Genomic DNA, 18,760 nt, shown 5'->3' on the forward strand with positions numbered 1-18,760 from the left:
AGAGGGAGCTCTTCTTAATATTTTGACACCAAAATCATGTCGATACACCTTACCGACTGCGAGTAAAGCCACCCACGCTTTAACTTGACAGACTGTATTGATGACATTTGCACACGTATGCCCCTTCCTCACTCTGCTCCCCCATCCTGCCCATCTTCATCTCCTGCTCTTCATCCGTCTTCTTTTCATTTATACCAGTCACCACCATCTCCCCTGCTAACTCGTCCCACTGCAAAACTGTTTCTCCCGCCTTAGCTTTCCAGTGTCTTAGCTGGACCTCGTTCTTGTTTTCCTAGGACTTTAACTGCAGGCTCATTCCACCATCCACTTTCCATGTACTTTCTGTTTTTTCAACTACTCCTTTTCACCCTCTCTTCTCTCTCTCTCTCGATCTCCCACTCTTCCTTCACCAATTTTTATGGCGGACCCAACCACGTCATACCCTCTTCTTCCATCTGCAAGCTTGCCTCCTTCATCTCTCTTACTCTCAAAATAATTTCTTGTTTCGTTTCTAACTGCCCGACTTTTTCCTCCAAGATCTGCATCATCTCATCAAATCTCCTCATGTCAAACTCTATCTCCGCTATTTCTTGGAACATCTCTACTTCCCAATCCTGTCTCAGATCCTCCAATCAGTGATCCCAACTTTGGCATGTTCAGCTACTGCGCTCGCATGGCACAGCGACTCTCATTGGTCGCTATTGACGGGCGATTCAAACCGGGTATAATCAACAATTATTGTAGTTAAAATAGATAGTTATTATAAATTTCACATGAATACCAGAAATTACCTGATTTATAATGTAAGGTAAAAAAATAATAATAGTGCGTATAATATTGCATTAACCAAGGTTTTTGTATTATTATTTTGCTCTCTCTGTAAATCACAAATTAAGTTATTTCTGATATGTATCTGTAATTTATAAAAATGATATATTTTTATTTAATACGTTTTAATTATACCTGATTAGAATCGCGCGCCAACAGCGACCAATGAGGACCGCTTCGCCAGACAAGCGCAGTAACACAACATGCCAAATTAGGGATCAATACTAGGAGGCATTGTCACCTCGTTCCACGGCCTTCCGATTCGCACCTAACCTATCTTTCCACGTGCCACTTTTTTCTACTACTAGTTTTCACCTACCATGCTTAATTTTCTCCTCACTTCCATCTTCATAGTAACCCCGTCACTTTTCTCGCCTTGCCACCTCACCCTTGAACTTTGTCAACCACCTTCACCTCCAAAATCCATGCAAAACCTCTCTGGCAGCTAGCACACAACCAACTCTATTCATTACCAAACCTGAAGCTGGATAGCTCTTTAAAGGAGGCTCTTTAACGCAGATACAAGCGTCGCTTTCGAACGATTTTGTCTGATAATCTGCTGGCGTTGAAAAAGATACCTGCGACTAACATGCTTTTCATAACGGTTCTACTCTACCCACTTGAAGTGGTGCCATGAATAAAATACGAGCTCGCAACCCACAGTAGGGCGAAATGAGAAAAAGATGTTGGAAATAAATTGTAGGTCACCATTCTTCAACAATTTTCAAATATTTTTCAAGGACTTCATCAATAAATTCTCAAGAAATCTGATGAGGTCGATATCATTTGTTATCTTTAGCAACAAATAATATAAAAAAATGTATGATTTGAACAGTTTCAGGCAGAATCAAACCAAATTTTCTTCTGATTGTCTTTGAATATCAGTGCCTGAGATACACATTGATTTACCTTATCTAATCTAAATTGTTAAATTGATCAACAATTATTATGAATAAATGCATGATTTGACCAGTTTTAGACAGGAATGAACCAAATTTTCTTCCGATTGTCTTCGAATCTCATTGCCTGCGCTCAAGAATCACGCATACGAATGTAACATTTGTTACTATCTGGTGGTTCTACACTCGAATATCCGCATCATGGATTCGTTCATTCATATTAATATTATTCGTTTATTAAGTTAACGAAAAATATTCTTCCTAAATCTGGTTATATCGTGCATTTGTTTATAAAAATTTTTGATCAATTTAACAAATTGTATCAAATGTAATAACTACATTAATGTACATCACAAGCAATAAGAATTGAAGACAATCAGAAGAAAATTCGATCCGTTACAGCCTAAAACTGTTGAAATCATGCATTTGTATATACAAATTTCGATCAATTTAACAAATTATATCATATGACAAAAATACATCATTGTGCATCACAGACAATTAGATTCAAAGACAAGCCTGCGAAAATTTGGTTTGCTTCTGGCTAAAACTGTTCAAATTATACAATCATTTATAATAATTGTTAATTAACTTTACAAATTAGAAAACAAAAATACATCAATGTGCATTACAGGCAATGAGATTTGAAGACAACCGGAAGAAAAATCACTTTCTTTCTGCCTAAAACCGTTCAAGTCATACATTGGTTTATAATAATTGTTGATAAATTTAACCAATTATATCAAATGACAAAAATCAATCAATGTGTATCACAACCAATGAGATTCGAAGACGATCTGAAGAAAATTCGGTTGTTTTTAGCCTTAAACTGTTAAAATTATGCATTTCTCAATAACAATTGTTAATCAATTTAACAAATGATATCGGATATCACATTTTCATGGTAACATTTCTCCTCGGTCCTCTGAGCGAGTGATTTTGATGCATACATATAGTATATTTCATAAAACCATCATCCATCATACATATGAAGTGTGTTCAAAAACTAAGGAGACTTTTCAATTTTTGCGGGCTACGTACATTCAAGTTTTAAATGTTTTATTTTGCTGTGTTGGTACACTCGTCACGATAATATGTTCACAGTTTTGACTATATAGCTCGTGTTGTTTTTCTGGCAGAGGCGTAAAAGTTTAGAAGGGTTTGGTGTGCTCGGCGATTTTCTTCTTTCGAAAAAAATGGAGCAAAGAGTTTGCATTAAATCTTGTGTGAAAAATGGAATCCAGTGCTCTAAAACTCTTGAAATGTCGACAGTTGCATACGGTGAGTCTACTCTGAGTAAGAAAAATGTATATAAGTGGTACAATCTGTTCCGAGAAGAAATAAATGAATATTTTTTGACAAAACCAATAAGATACCTTATTTCTTGAACACACCTCGTACATCTTTTCGCTATTTGCATATCTATAAAAATTTTAATAAACGAAAATTACAATATCGCCCTGGACAAATTATTTTTATTACGTCAATGGGACAAAGGTTGAATTTAAGTGACAAGGCACATGTCCATTCTATTGAATTTAATACGATTAATTCGAGCTCAAAAATTGTTGTGGGATATTTTTTACCCATAGTGCCAGATAAGGGTTAAGAATCACAAAAATATTTATAAAGGAGCTTCAACTTAAAAAGGCGAGAAGCTGGCAGCCGAGACCCTTAGCCAGGTTCTTAACATCCGAAGTGAAGAAAGTGCATTATTCAGATCCTGTCCAGATCCTGTCATGCATATCATGAGTGCCTAGGACCTGCAGCCCTAAGGGGGGTTACTACCACCTTTTCCGCTCTTACTCTAGCTCTTATTCTCGTTCGTAACCTCCAAGCCATAACTGCGTACCAAAAACATGCCAATATGGTTACAATAATTAATAAAAATTTGCGGACAACTTACCAGGGATGATTCCGAATGAATAACCTCCAAACGAAAGCGTCAGCACCATACCGAAAGCTGAATGACACGTGGGTGAAGTGTCTTACACGGTGACTGTAGGATACCGAGATACCTCTCAGAGCATGCACCCTTATCCTTGTATGCGGGGCTGTACAAGGAAAGACGAACCGTCATGCTAGCGTTGAGAAAGTTGCTACACTTCAGTCATCAGGAGTGCCAACAGGTGAGATTTACCATGGTTTTACTGGGAGCCAGCGTCATTTTCAGATGTCAGTTTCTCCTAGTGAGACCCTGTGGGGGTTAAGTTTTTTTTTTAAATTATATAAGTATACATAAACAAACACCGCAGGGTGCCACTGGGAGTTATGCAAATCATCTATGAAAATGACACCAGATCCTAGTATAAGCACGGTAATTCACACCTTTACAAACCTCTTCAAGGGACGTGAGATGATTTTGCCGCTCCCGGCGAAGTCGCTGTATAATTTCAGATGTAACCTTGTATGACGGCTACGAGATAGGTCGTTAGGGTATGTGATGGACTCAATACGATGATCCGGCAAACATCTCGTGCAATCTGAGGAAACGGAGCGATTCCAGGACGACTACGTCTTGCATTTTCCACGAAAGTGTCTCAGCATTTTGTTGACACGCTAGAATCCTTTTTAGGCTATTAATCAGTGAAAACCTGGTACCTCCTTGATCCCCGATAATAAGAACGATTAGCTTAACAGAATATTCCGGATATAACCGCCCGCATACTTTGGACAACTAGATAGTATGTATCCTAGATGCTCAGGGTATTCATGTCACGCTCTCTGCAACTATCATCGGGAATATTTTGGCTCAAAATGTGGCAACGGTATGCTAAAGTGAAAATGATACCATCTTGTAATGCCAAAATGAGACCCTCCTACCCGATTTAAATCCGGGTGATTTAAGAAAAGCAAACGTTAGCACATACGACATCAACTGATCCTCCATATTTCTGTGGAAGATAACGTGCAACCTCTTGTCGAGGAGTTTTTCGCGGAATTTTTTCTCCTGTGCTTTCTTAATCCGGGCTTCCAGGAGTGAGTAATCGAGATGGATAAGATTTGATACACTTTGTTCACCACTAATATTGAAATTAAGGCTGAGTGTTTCAGCAGCCTCATCCGCTGCTACGTACAGCTGCGCTGCTTTGTCCACTTCTTCGTGCTTCCTGACCCTTATAAGAAGAGGATCTCATCAATTTGCGACTATGTGTGCTGTTGTACCCAGAATAATCCTGTTGTAAAGATATTTAAGATTCATTAATCCGCGACAATCTTCAATGCATGAAATGTAAAGTCGCGGAACAGAAGACTTAAGGTGCATGCTTTTGTTCATGTGGATAACCTTTCGTGTCCCGATATCAACGGATCTGAGCTTGTCCTTCGTCCATGAAACCACTTCAAATAAATAGAATACTTCCAGGACGACAACGCCCCTACTTTGTTCCTCGCGGACAGTTCAAAAGACCAAATCTGCCGAATGAGACAATAGCATGTGTTTCGAAGAGTATCCTTTATAGATATCACGACCTGAATACTGCTCTGTAGCACATCAGGGTACGTTTCCGTCTCTCCAGCGCAAGGCTGTCGTATAGCATACACGCCCATACGAATATGCTAGAACGCACTAGTCAGTTCGTTTCAGTATCGCTCGATCTGTTGTAGAGAGGCATATTATAGTAAGATGAGTGATGTTTACAGTATACGTTTTGAATTCAGCGATTTCGAAAGTCAAAAACCGAGGACGACCTGCCAAAAAAAAGTGGAGAAGCGAGCCAGGACGCGGAAGGAGGCCAAAGCCATCATCGGGCTATTCCAGCGTAACCCCACTCTGGGGCTACGTTAACCTTGGGCCAAACTATCTGAAAAGGAAATAAACCTGAGCGTAAACACGATAAGACGCAGATTAGCTGAGGCGAAGATCCATTACCGTACCGCGAGGCAGAAACCAATAATCTCGTATACCCACACTGAAAAACGCATGGCTTGGGCTAAAGAAAATATCAATCGTAACTGGTCCAACGTGGTTCAATCGAACCCTTTGAAAAAATCTGAAGTATAATCAAGAGGGAACTTGCAGGAAAGCGTGAGTTCACCTTAAAGCAGTTCTGTATATCAAGGAGATACGGCGCTCATACTCTATTGAATATGCAGAAAAACTGTCCGAGAGGATGCCGAGAAGTTGTCAAGCTATTCTAGACAACAATGGGGATTGGACAATTTTTTAGGCTTTCAGAATGTCGTATCTGATTATAAATTTATTTTGACGAAGTGACTAAACGAAAACTATTAATAAAAACAAAGAAACGTTATGCTTTTGCCGCGCTTATAAAGAATTTGTAAATTGTCTGCTGTTTGATATGTTACTTGCAAATAATTAATGTAAAATATCAAACCTAACGCAAGAAAATATTCTAGTATACCATCTGCTCGCAGCGCATGCGCAAGTAGATACATTAGAAATTATCGTGAACGTTTGACCTTCAAAGATACGTAAATATTTTCCTTAGAATAGGCATTCTCGCAACATATAAGCTGATTATTAGTTATTCAGAAAAATTTTGTAACTCATAAGAAACACGTCCATTACCATAACTCATTATCGACAAAATGTGTAAATACGATTTTTGAATTTGGAACGGCAGAACACTCGTTGACCAGGAGTACACCCACACATATTAAATTACTACACCGATTATTACAATATTAAATTTACCTTGCATTTGGACTTGTGTCTAATGTGGTTTCTTTCTCTCCTATATCCAAACACCTTACAAAACCAGTAGTACTGGATGCTTCCTCACTAGTTTTCAATTTGACGTTCCAATCAAACGCGTTTTCTGACATGAGTCTCAATTTTGTATGGAGCGTCCAATCCATTGGTATATTTTTTTCACCTTTTAAAACTTCTCTTTCTGGAATACTGTCCGGAGAGTCTAATTTTGTTAACACACTGGCAAATGAAAACTTTCTTTCTTTATTATGATTGGTTGCCATCGTGATTTCTGAAGGTTTCAAATTCAATAAGTCAAATAAGGTTGAGTCACTACTAGCATCAAGTTCCAAAAGGTTGGATTCTTTCAATTTTTTAATTGATTCATTTTTAAGAAAGGGATTTTTACGTTTTGGAGGTAAATTATTAGTGAATTTGGCATCATTATGAAGTTGACTACTTGGGGTAAACAAAGTTGTTGTATTTTTGAATTGGCTTCTATTCATTCGAGCTTGGAGAGCTTTTTTCTTCTCTTTAACGCGGTGGATTTCCATTACTTTATCTGGATGTATCCATTCCAATTTATCAGAATTCTCCATTTGTTGTCCTAATAAAAGAGGAAAATGTAATTAGTAAATTTTCTATGGTTACATTCATATCTCTACGATCTCTGCGGTACACCGACACCAAATTCCTAATTCGGAGCCAAATCTCAAGCATTTTCAAGCGGCTGACCGTTTTAATGGAGGGAAAAAATCTTGGTCCATTCCCTGTCACAAACATTTTTCGCGGCCTTTAAAAATATATATTCTAATTATCGACAGTTAATACCATGGTTTTTCTTATTCTCTTAACAGGTTCATCGACAGGTCTTCAGGAAAAGTTCACAATATCTTTCTCCAATTTTTCGTTGAATTTATCTTTTCATAAGTACGATATCATAACTGAGTAATATGTCTTCTGTTGTTTTTAAGAAAATTAAATTATTCGGAAGAAAAAATTATCATTACAACAAATATGGTAAAACTTGCGTAAAACACGTAGAATGCGTTCCTTGTGATATGCTAAATTCAAGAAAAAATAAGAATCACGATGCCAACTCAAATATAACAAAAATATTTGCGGCTATTTCTCGTTTCTCCCGGTCATCAAATATATTAGATGAAATTAATCAGAAATAATCTACTTATATCAGCAGACCGAACAATGGAGATTAAACGACAGGCTTATTTGGCGTAAAAAATGACGGCAATGAACATCAGCTCCAGGAAGCTGCACCGCAAGATCAAGCAGCGACTGATGAAGCCGTACAATATAATAATGCTATTGATGTTCCTGCGTAACCTCGTGATGACCCAATACTACCACACCTCCCAGAAGCAGATGGCAGTATTCAACCAAAGGCAAAAGCAGAGATTAAGCAACCAAGAAGGTAATTAAAATGGACACACATAAATGCAGATGTAATGCGCCTTTATTTTTTGACAGAAAAAAGTGGGAGAGACAAGAGAGCTAGTAAAGAAAGAAAAATGCAAATATTTCAATAAACAAAACTGTTTCTCCATGAGAGATGAACTTCATATTGTCCGCTTTTCCAGGAAACTTCTTTTAACCTTAACCAACAAGTTTCCCGCTAGAATCTTTCCGTTGCTTTAAATTTTCTCAATAAACAAAATGCTTGAAGGTTGAAATTCATGATTTTGGCAAAGTCTCGAACAAAAATTAACAACTTTTTTGTTTATTGAAACTTTTCTTTCTTAACTCCAAAGACTGCAGAACCTACAAAAATGTTCAAAAGAAAAAAGATATACCTGGAAATTTTTTACAAGTATCAGTCTTTAAAATTAATACTCGAAAAATTTTTAAAATTCACTTTCAGGGCAATGCTTTTCAGACTGTATCGTATCATTTCAATACCCCTTGTCATAGTTAGCCTTTCGCAAACTTTTCGCAATTTCCAGCAGTCTAATTCCTCAATTTAAACTTCGTCTAGGGGTGGGGGTCAAATTTAAACTCTTCTCTCCAGGGTCTTTTAATAGATACCCATATTGGTGGGGTTATCAAGAGCATATGAATCCAGGGCTTCATTTTTTTATGAGAACATCGATAAACTTTAATTGAACTGTCAGATCGAATAAGAGAACATACAATTATTTATCTGTATCTAGGTGTGAAATTTCAATACGCATCTTTTTTCTCTAGGCAAAAAGTTGTAACTTTTTTAGTTTTCTATTAATAGATCAATAGGAATAAAAAATTGATATTAAGCAATGTGAAATTATACTTTGATGCTGCTCGGCGCATATCGAACTTTTCTAACTTCAAGCGTTTCGTTTATCAAGCAAATTTTAATCAATTATAAACTTCCAACAAGAAAGTTGTTAATTATAGTAAAGCGAATTTTTCGGAGAAATGTTCGCCTGATTGAATTGATATTTACAAAATGTTTAATGTCTCAAGTTTCTAGCGATTTGATGTCTCGCGGGGAGACTGTAGCGAGAGTCTTCTTCTTTAATCTTAATGTGTCCGTTAAGGGTTTACATGACTTCCATTCCTTACAATCATTCCGCCTACATATTTTCATAAAATCGTATCCTTACAATTTACAGTTATTTACAACTATTTACATAAAATCTAATATCTAGATCCTTATTTCTATTTCCTGTGATAGCGCGATTTAGGGCGTGTTAGCCAACGAGTGAGCAAGCGAGCGATAGAGAGTGCAAGCGACAGAGAGAGAGAGAGAGAGGGGGAGAGAGAGAGTGAAAACGCAACCGCATCTTAGTCAACTCATTCTATTACATAACTATTAATAGCAATCTTTACGTTCTATTCTAAGCGACTTCCGTTTCCTTTTTATTTACCTTCTCTTGTATCACCCTTCTGAACTTTTTTTTCACATTCATTCTTTCTCATTCGCTCCTTTAGCACTCACCAACTCCTTCATCCATTCTTCCCCTAATCCATCCTCCCCTAGAATCTTCACCACATTCTCTTTCCTGCTTCCTTTATCTTTCATTCCTCTTCTACATCCTTTCCATACATCCCTTACTATATACTTTGGTACTCCTTTCTTTTTTATCATCTTTTACCATTTATTATGTTGTGATTCTTCAATTATCCCACACCTTTCTGTTTATTATCTTTCCCTGTTTTTTTTTAAATTCTTTATAGTTTAATCCAGTCCCGTCGACTATACCTCAAGCATTAAGGAACCCCCTCCTTTCTTCTACCCATCTTGTTAATTCGATCGCCCTCCCTCTCCTCTCTTCTACTTCCATCAAACACTTTCTAGCTAACTCCCCTCCCTTTCCCTCCCTCAGCTTCGTCTCAAGTTATCATGCCCTTTTTCCCGCTATAGTACTTAATTGTCCCCTTTGCGCTTCTTCTCTCCCCATATATCCCCCATATCTGTTTCATTACCCATGCTGATTTATATTTTTTCTCTTGTATGAGCTCTATTATCTCCATTTGTTTTCAAGGTATATCCCAAATATTTAAACTCTCTTACCACTAAATTTGTTCCCTTCCATCTCTTTCTTCCTCCTCCTTTTCTAAACCTCATTATCTTTCTCTTTTTTAAAGTTGAATTCAACTTTGTCCCATCTAAGTTTTTCTCTAATTCAGTTATTAATCCCGCCATCCCTTCTTCATCCTCTGCCATCAACACTATATCATCTGCGTATGCCAGTGCATTTATCTTTTCCTTCCCTGTCCTAACTCCTCTTCAAACTTTTCTCCTCATTTCTTCTTCCAAGTCTGATATTCATATATTAAATGAAAGTGAGCTCAAAGGAAATTTTTGCCTCACTCCTCTTACCAACCAGAAATCTTTACCCTGTATTTTGTCTCTCTAAAAATTTCCGATGCTTTCATTATTTATCCCTCTCTTATCCCCTTTTTCACAACACACTTTTTCTATCTCGCCCGGGTCTTATGAGTCAAGCGCAGCCTTTCCTGTCTGATTCGAAGACTCTATCTTCTTTTTCTCAACTTCTTTCTTCAATCTCTTCGACAAAACAATTACATGCACTTTATACAGTGTTAGCATCAACTTCACATCCCTATGATCTTTAACCTCCTATCATTTGCCTTTCTTCACTATTGGTATCACAACTCCTTTCCGTAATTATGGACACTCCTCTCCTCTCCATACTCTATTACACATTATTCATGCCCATTCCTTTAGTTCCGTCCCTCTAGATTTCCATACTTGACTTGGAATCTCATCTATACCAGGTGCCTTTCCGTCTTTTATTATTCCTAACACCTTAACTATTTCTTCCTTTTCATGTCCACTTCCTCATCTCTTTTTCTACCATGTTTTTCTTGATTCCTAACTTGCATTGACCAGTCCCCTTTTCTTGCACTCTTTACCTTCGCTCCTTTTTTATCCATATTGCTATTACTTTTGCCTCACTCTAATGTAAATATTGAGTAAAAGTGATCCGAATCAATATAATCCCCTACCTCTAGTTTCTTGACCTTCTCTCTCACCTCATCATCCACTATCATATAATCAATCACCGTCAGCAAGAAACTGATGATTCTCCCTTATATATCTCTCCCTCGTCTGTATTTTACTCCTTTTTCGGTTAACACCTGTGTTTTGTCATGCTGCTTGATAATCAGCAGCTTTGACTTGTTCAGTATGTGAATGAAGGTCCTCAGTTCTTAGACGAACTTTGAAATCCTTTCTGTGAACGGTCTACCAGATGTTATGTAGTGAATCACACACTGAACACGGGACGCATTCTGTCTTGCCCATCCAATCTTTTTCTTTTAGCCTTCGATTTGAATCAGCCAAAGCTCTCGCAGCAACATAAACTGAACAATTGATGATCCACAGAACGAAACCTTCCTAGATATCCTCACATCGACCGGTACCCATTTCAGCCAGATCATAGGGCTTAGAAGGAACCTGTACGTTAATATTCCATCTTGTCCTGAAATTATTATTATATCTCAGAATGGGCCTGTTTTCAGCGGTTGGTCTTAATGTCGCTTCATCATCTTCATCTTCAGCTTATTCATGTAGTGATTGAGGAAGTGCTCGACGCACATATCCAGTTTTCAAGCGGTAGACACGTTGATTTCGCATTGACTGCTGCGAAACGTGCTAAAGCTCTGGGTGTTTCTGGCACCACAGGGTGTGCATACGCGCCATAAAGCCTCCTCTAACAGGGATAATGCTGGCATCGTAACATTCTGGCAAGTCTGTCTTGAGTTGACTCGTCCACTCAATGTGTGCGTTTCGCCAGTTCATCGACATGTTTTCATCTAAATTATTTTCAGCACCTTGAACTCTAAGGAAATCGGCATTTACAACTTTTTGGTGGTTTCATTGTGTCATTGTTGTTTCCACGAGCAGCTAGGTATAGGGCTCGTCCGCCCTTGTAGAGACCCGCATGCAAGGATAAGGTTGTTTACTCAGAGTGATCGCCCGGTATCCCAGAGTCACCGTTTAAGACACTTTTCCCAGGTGCCATTCAGCATTCATCACGATTGGTATGCCGCCGCTTAGGGGTTATTCCTTCGGGACCATCCGTAGACAATTGTCTGCGACTGCTTATTAATTATTACAACCATTTACAGCAGAAACCCTTGGTACGAGGACCCTCTATCCGCAACCTGAGGACGCGTTTAGTGGCCCTGTCATAAACACTTTGGTTTTATTCCAAAGGCTGAAGACGCTGGGGCTTAACAAAAAGTATTTAACCCAGTATCTTAGCATTTTGTTGAAACGCAGGAATGATGTTCAGAGCACCGATGATCAGAAAGACTATCTTAATAGAAGACTTCTAGTATAACCTTCAAAATAACCTTATAAGGTTTTTATACCTCTCTTCATTTTTAATAACATATTAAATGTTACAAAGATTTTTAATTGAGAATGCTTAATTGAGAGGATGGGCTCATTGCTAATTTTATAATTATAATAAGTTGACCAATATAGAACCACTGCTTCCTGATAAGAAGAGCGTTTTAACTCTCGAAACGTAGAATTTATAATAAATGATCTATAACATCATGAGATCTTAATTTTCTGAGGTACATCAATTTCTTTCAACAACACTACTACAATTTATCGTTATCTCAGACTAAAAAACATCAACATCAACACCTGATCAACAACATGGATTTGAATTAAGTACAATAAACCTCTCTTTCTTTTCATTCCCCTTGGCTATGGCGTTTTTGTCAGCTGATCCCAAAAATTCGATAACGAACATGGTTCGTTTCTCGAAGTCAAAGTGAATTATATCAGGCATTGAGTGCGTAACAGAAACAATTGTCGAGAATATTAATTTTCGGCATATGCCGCATTGTGCCTTTAAATTCACGCCGTTCCCGCATGAGTTGGACAATGTGGCAATAGTATGCTAAAGTGAAAATGACACCGTCATGACATGCAAAAATGAAAACATCCGTGTCAGACTTCAATTCGCGTGATTTAAGGAAAGCAAAATTTAGCTCATATGGCATCGACTGATCCTTGACATTTCTGTGGAATATACCGTGCATTCTCTTGTTAAGGATCTGTTTGCGGTAGTTTTCTCTGTGTGCTTTCTTTATCTGACCCTTCAGGAGGGAGTACACGAGATGAATCCATCGCCATGGTCCATTTGCGAATATACGTTGTCGCCCTAGAGTTATACTACACCATGTCCACTTTTTGAAACGTTTGAACTATCATTATTTTTAGGTTCGGTAAGGATTAAGGTCGATCTTTTAATAAATTTTTCCCTGAAATTTATTTCATCAGCTGTTAAAACTATTCATTAAAATAGTGACATTCATTAAAAGTGAGAATTATATTACGCCATGTACTTTTTTTGCGAATAACTCATCTAATTGCAGGTATTTAATACAACAGAATAATGTAAACTACCATTGTGTTCAACTTTTTACTTAAGAATTTTATTATAAATAGTTAACTTTCAAATATTTTTTCGACATAACGAACTATAACTCTGAAAAATAATAAATTTTTTCAATCTCATTTTACGGTATGTAAAAATCAATTTTCCATATCAGGTAAAATACATTCATAACTTTAAGATTAAAAAGATGTTGAAAAGCGATGTTATTTGTCCCAGTGTTATAATAATTAATAATTAATGCAATGAATAAGATATTAAAAATAAAATACTGCAGATTATAGGACTTAAGTATTGAATGAATCTTCATTCGCATTCTTCGACTTTTCGAAAACTATATGTTTTTCTCATCAAGATAGAGTCGGAAAATAAGCGAAAAAAATTTTTTTTTAACTGAAGTTAAGAATGGAAACAAGATTTATATTTACCCTTGAGTTATCTTCATTTTAGATTAATTAGTTGAATATATTTCATTTTATGTGTTTTCTTAGATTCCATTAGATTATTAAAAAGGTTGATAAAACAGTAATAAATTTAAAAGAAACATTTTCTAGGATGGAAACAAAACTAAGTTTTGCTTAATTGTTCAAATGAGAAAAAGAGACAGATGACCATTAACAAAGACACAACTAGCAATGCCATATCGTCAATTTGATATAATAAGGGTTCTAAGCTTTCTAAATAAATTTTGTAACTAATATTAAACAAAAGTAATTGGAAAATAATTACAAATTAGTGTAAACATAAGAAACGTATTAAAAAATATATTAATTTAATTAAAATTTTTAGAATACATAAATTTGAAAAATTATAATATTAAGGCCATCTGACGAGTATAACAGCTGATCACGTCAGCCCTAAGGTCAATATTTTTTCACTCATATTGAGAAATAAAAGTTTAAATAACGCGGAAATTCTTTTCGGGAAATGTTAATAAATATTAAAGGACCGTAGAAGTTCAAAGTTGTATACTCGCTGCGATAGTGTTACTTTGACACAGCTGATACGTATGTCAGACCAAATTTGTTTATTTTCATTTCAAATGCAAACATTAGTTTTTGCATTATTTGTGGATAATGTTCGTGAGCGATTTTTTTGTTTTGTTCCACTTTGATAAATTCAACCCTCATAACTAGCCCATTGACAACTTCGAAAATCAATTACAGTTGATTACAGCACGGTCGGTATTGCTCCAAAATAGTAATTAAAAAAAACTTTTTGCACAATTATAATTATTTAGGACCAGAGACACATTTCTGCATGCCTTCTACTTAGCGTGCCAAATTTTCAATACGATATCTCATTTCGTGTAGACGTAAGTATGGAATGAAACTTGCCCTTGTATTTTCTTCGAATTTTTTTTCAAAACTTGCACCGGAACAAAGCAGACATAGATTCTATAATCTCCTCTTTCATTTCCCAAACTTTCAGAGCGATACCTCATTTCATTTAGACGTAAGTTGGGGAAGAAAAATTGAGGACCAGGCTTGGTCACGTGACCCTCTCGTCACATAGCCTTAAAAATTGCTATTTATAAGATATCAATTGTTGGAAATTTCAAGAAAATAGAGAATTTAGTTAAATTAAAATCTGATTATAATGACTAAATTAAATTACAGGAATCACAGCCACTATTCTTTCTAAAAGAGAGGAATAGAGGACTTTTTCAGGGAAATTTTTTTAATGAAGGATAGGATAAATAAAGAAATCAAGGATAATAAAAATGTTATTAGTGTTTGGCTGAAGAATTATATAAACTACCGGCCAAAAGTTTGGGTTCACTTAGAAAAATCGTTTTTTTGTTGTTGTTGTATTTGTCGCTTTAATTATACCAGAGCTAAAAAAATTTCTCTTTAAAAGTTTGATTGTTTTCGAAATTCTGTCGAAGATAAGCCCAGCGTGAAGCCTATTTGTCTAGTTTTTAAATAGAGATTGCAAAAATAGTGTAAATTTCAATATTTTCTTAACTTTTCAATAACTTCCGAACTAGTCAACGTTTTTCAATGTTCTTGGACTCATTTTGAAGCTTTTTTTCACCGTATCACAACAGCTTACGAGTATGAATCGTAAAAAATTTCTTTTCGAATTGCAAGAACTTGATTTTATAATAAAAAAGTTGGATAAATTTGAAAACATCTTATCTGTAGGCAAATCAGAATAAAAGTTAAATAAATATATATTTTGAGGAAATTACATAGAAAATTCCTGATTATATGTTTCATATATTTTACAAAAATATTTTTGTTACTAAAAATAATATTTCAATTTTTCCAACTTTTTTGTTACAAATTCAAGTTCTTTCTATTCGAAAAAAACATTTTTTTACGATTAATGCTCGTAAGCTGTTGTGATACAGTAAAAAAAAGTTTCAAAATGAACCTAAGAATATTGAAAAACGTTGACTATTTCGGAAGTTATTGAAAATTTAAGAAAACATTGAAATTTACACTATTTTTGCAATATCTACTTAAAAACTAGACAAATTGGCTTCACCCTGGGCTTATTTTAAACAGAATTTCTAAAACTATGAACGTTTTAAAGAGACATTTTTTTAGTTTCGGTATAATTAATGTGATAAATACAAAAATAACGAATTTTCGAAGTGAACCCAAACTTTTGACCGGTAGTGTATATTTAAACATAAATAAATAAAATAATATATATATTTAGAAATTAAAACGAAGTCAGTGGGAAACAATATATCTTCGAATGGACGTATAAAAATGAACATTCACATCAAAAACTAATAAACCTACATGAGTAAAGTCAGTAGAAAATAAGATATCTTTGAATAAATGTCTTACGATAAACTTTAAAAATTAATGAAACTATATAAGCTCTTTAAATAATAATTTGCTTATTGAGTTACAACTTAAACAATCGTAAAACTCAGTCTCCCAGCAGCCTTTTTATACTTATTGGAATGGGGTAATCGGATCTTATGCTTTTTTATTGTGTTCACGCATCCTATATACTTGCGGTTCTAACAATTCCAATGTTACTTTTCTTATTTAATTATCATCAGTTGTAGCTAAACAGTTTACAGCCATGTCATTAAATATGAAAGAGTTTACAACTTTAATTAAAAAAACATATTATTTATTAACAAAAATAAATAGTCTAACGAGCCTTTTATAAATTTTAATAGCGCATTACGGTTTCATAGTTTATTAATTCTGTTACAACTATATCTTTGGCATTTCTCTTCACAACCAAATTCAACTCATCTTGCATAGATTCCCCATCAAGTGTGGCATTTTTGAAATTCTCTTCTGCTGATTTTTAATCACCCTCTAATTTCTTGATTTTGTTTTGTTTTGTATTCGTACACTTTCTAACAGTGCTTTTTTTAAATTAAAATATGAAAAATGGATCAAATTATGAATTTCCTTAATCCTGATATGATCCTGATGTTCAATTTTTGGTTTTGATATGTAAAATACAATTTTATTTTTTAAATATAATTTTTTGTCTGAAAATAAGAGGAAAAAGAGGAAAATTTTCCGAAATAGAGGAAATAGAGAAAATATATGACCGACTGTGATCCCTGAAATTAGTTAATTTCAAATTTCATGAATTATTTTCTTTCTTTTATTATTTGAAAAAATCAAATTTTAATTGAGTTTTTAAATTAAAGAATCCAAGATTTTATTATATATTCAACTATAATTATTTAGATCTGAAATTATATTTAAACAATTATTACTATTTTTCTTAATGAAGAACATTTCTGCTATTAGTCTTTTAAATACGTTAGGTTCGTGGTATAAAACTGTGTCATTTCCCGAATCAATTAGATGTCCAGCTTAGACCTGGTGTTTAGCTATGGCTATGGTTTTTTTAAATTTTGTTTAAAATTATCATGATGTTACTTTATTCTCGTAGAAAATAATCTACTAGTTTGATCAGCATAATACTTTAGACAATTTATGCATTGCATTTTATATACTGCATCAGTTATTCGAAAATTGTGTAAATAATCTTTCCGTTTAGAAAGAGAATCTTTCATTGTTTTAATTTTATTATTAACATGTGTTACAATAAATTTCATTGGATAATTATTTTAATACTTTTTTTTTTTAATTCAATGTTTGACTTGTGATTGTGAATAATGATTCATGTGATAATTAGAAAGGTGTATCAATAAGATTTGTAACTACGTAAATTTCAAGTTGTATTGGATGGTTAGACAAAAAATTTAAATATCTACCAGAATAATCATCTTTAAGATCCCAATCTGTAATCAGTCTAATTCAGTCTTTATAACTTTAACATTTAAAAAAGTAGTACAATTATTACTTTCAATGACATTTGAGAATTTAATTATCAGATAAGAATGAAATTGGTTTATAAAACTAAGTAGTTTATCTTTCGGTAAAATAATAAACGTTTCATCGACATACCTATAATATACTGTTTTTTACAATAGAGATTAAATTCCTTCTTTAAATGTTTCAAAAGGTGAATCTGTGAAGTTTTTTATATTAATTCATGTACTTAAAATACTATTAATTACTAAATCAATTGAAATGGTTGTAAATAAAGATGATACATAGAGAAGCCATACTGTGATCAGGAGGAATAGTTTTTTATTTATTACATTTTTTAACCCGAAAGAATTTTTAACTTGAGTTTTTGGATCTATCAGAGATTTTTAATGAATTTTATTGGATATATTTGCCATTTTATATGTCGGTGAATTTATCAATGAAGTTCGAAGTGGACAATTAGGTATGTGAACTTTAGTCAAACCATTAATTCGAGGTATGATAGTATCATGAACTTAAATGTCTTAACGTAAAATATATTTACTAAAATAACCGCTAATTCTCCATGAATTTAACAATTAAAAGTTTCATTCTTTAATTCGTTCTCTGGATTTTCATTAATTTTTTCGTATGTTTTATTGTCATTTAATATTTATTGGATTTTATTATTATATGATTCCTTATTATGAACAACAGTAATATTACTAGGCAGTCTGATAAGTACCTGAAAATTCTAAGAGATGGCATTAGTATTCACTAATGTGAACCATTTTCGTCGAGCTTGATCCTTCAAATGACGCCTGTCAAAACTTCAGCCATTTATGTTTACGCATTTAGAAGTTACAGTACTGAGAAGCGACTAACCTCCGAGTTTTTTTTAATATGGAAAAATCTGAGTTTCGAGTTTTGATCAAACACTAGTATCTTCGCAAGAAAACGATATCCGAGACCAAGACCAAGCTGGATAAGTATTACCCGGACTCTGCACCGTCGACTGGAACGAATCATGAGGGATTTACCGAGTTTCGTTGTAGCCGTACGAGCACAGTTGATGCTAAACGATCTGGGCTCCCAAAAGAGGTCACTACACCAGAAAATGTTGAAAAAGTCCATGATATGATGTTGAAGGATCCCAAAGTGAAATTGAGAGAGGTAGCTAATGCTCTAGGCATATCATTGGAACGTGTGGGCAATATCGTGCATTCAGTTTTGGGCATGAAGAAGCTCTGC

At 34.7% G+C, this 18,760-nt stretch overlaps 1 protein-coding gene across 4 annotated transcripts in view; it reads right to left on the reverse strand.

The window, feature by feature from the left end:
• LOC117182072 (protein downstream neighbor of son homolog) overlaps positions 1-18,760 on the reverse strand; it is a 240,330-nt gene that overhangs the window by 176,242 nt on the left and 45,328 nt on the right. For all 4 annotated transcript variants that reach the window (XR_004468261.1, XM_033375098.1, XM_033375099.1 and 1 more), the window contains one exon: positions 6,385-6,988. Coding sequence is in view for 3 of the 4 variants with exons in the window: in XM_033375098.1 (XP_033230989.1) it covers positions 6,385-6,980 (596 nt within the window). In the remaining variant the exon portion in view is untranslated. The remainder of the gene's footprint in view (positions 1-6,384; positions 6,989-18,760) is intronic.

This window comes from Belonocnema kinseyi, chromosome 10, assembly GCF_010883055.1.
Source record: "Belonocnema kinseyi isolate 2016_QV_RU_SX_M_011 chromosome 10, B_treatae_v1, whole genome shotgun sequence".
NCBI classification, from domain to species: Eukaryota; Metazoa; Arthropoda; class Insecta; order Hymenoptera; family Cynipidae; genus Belonocnema; species Belonocnema kinseyi.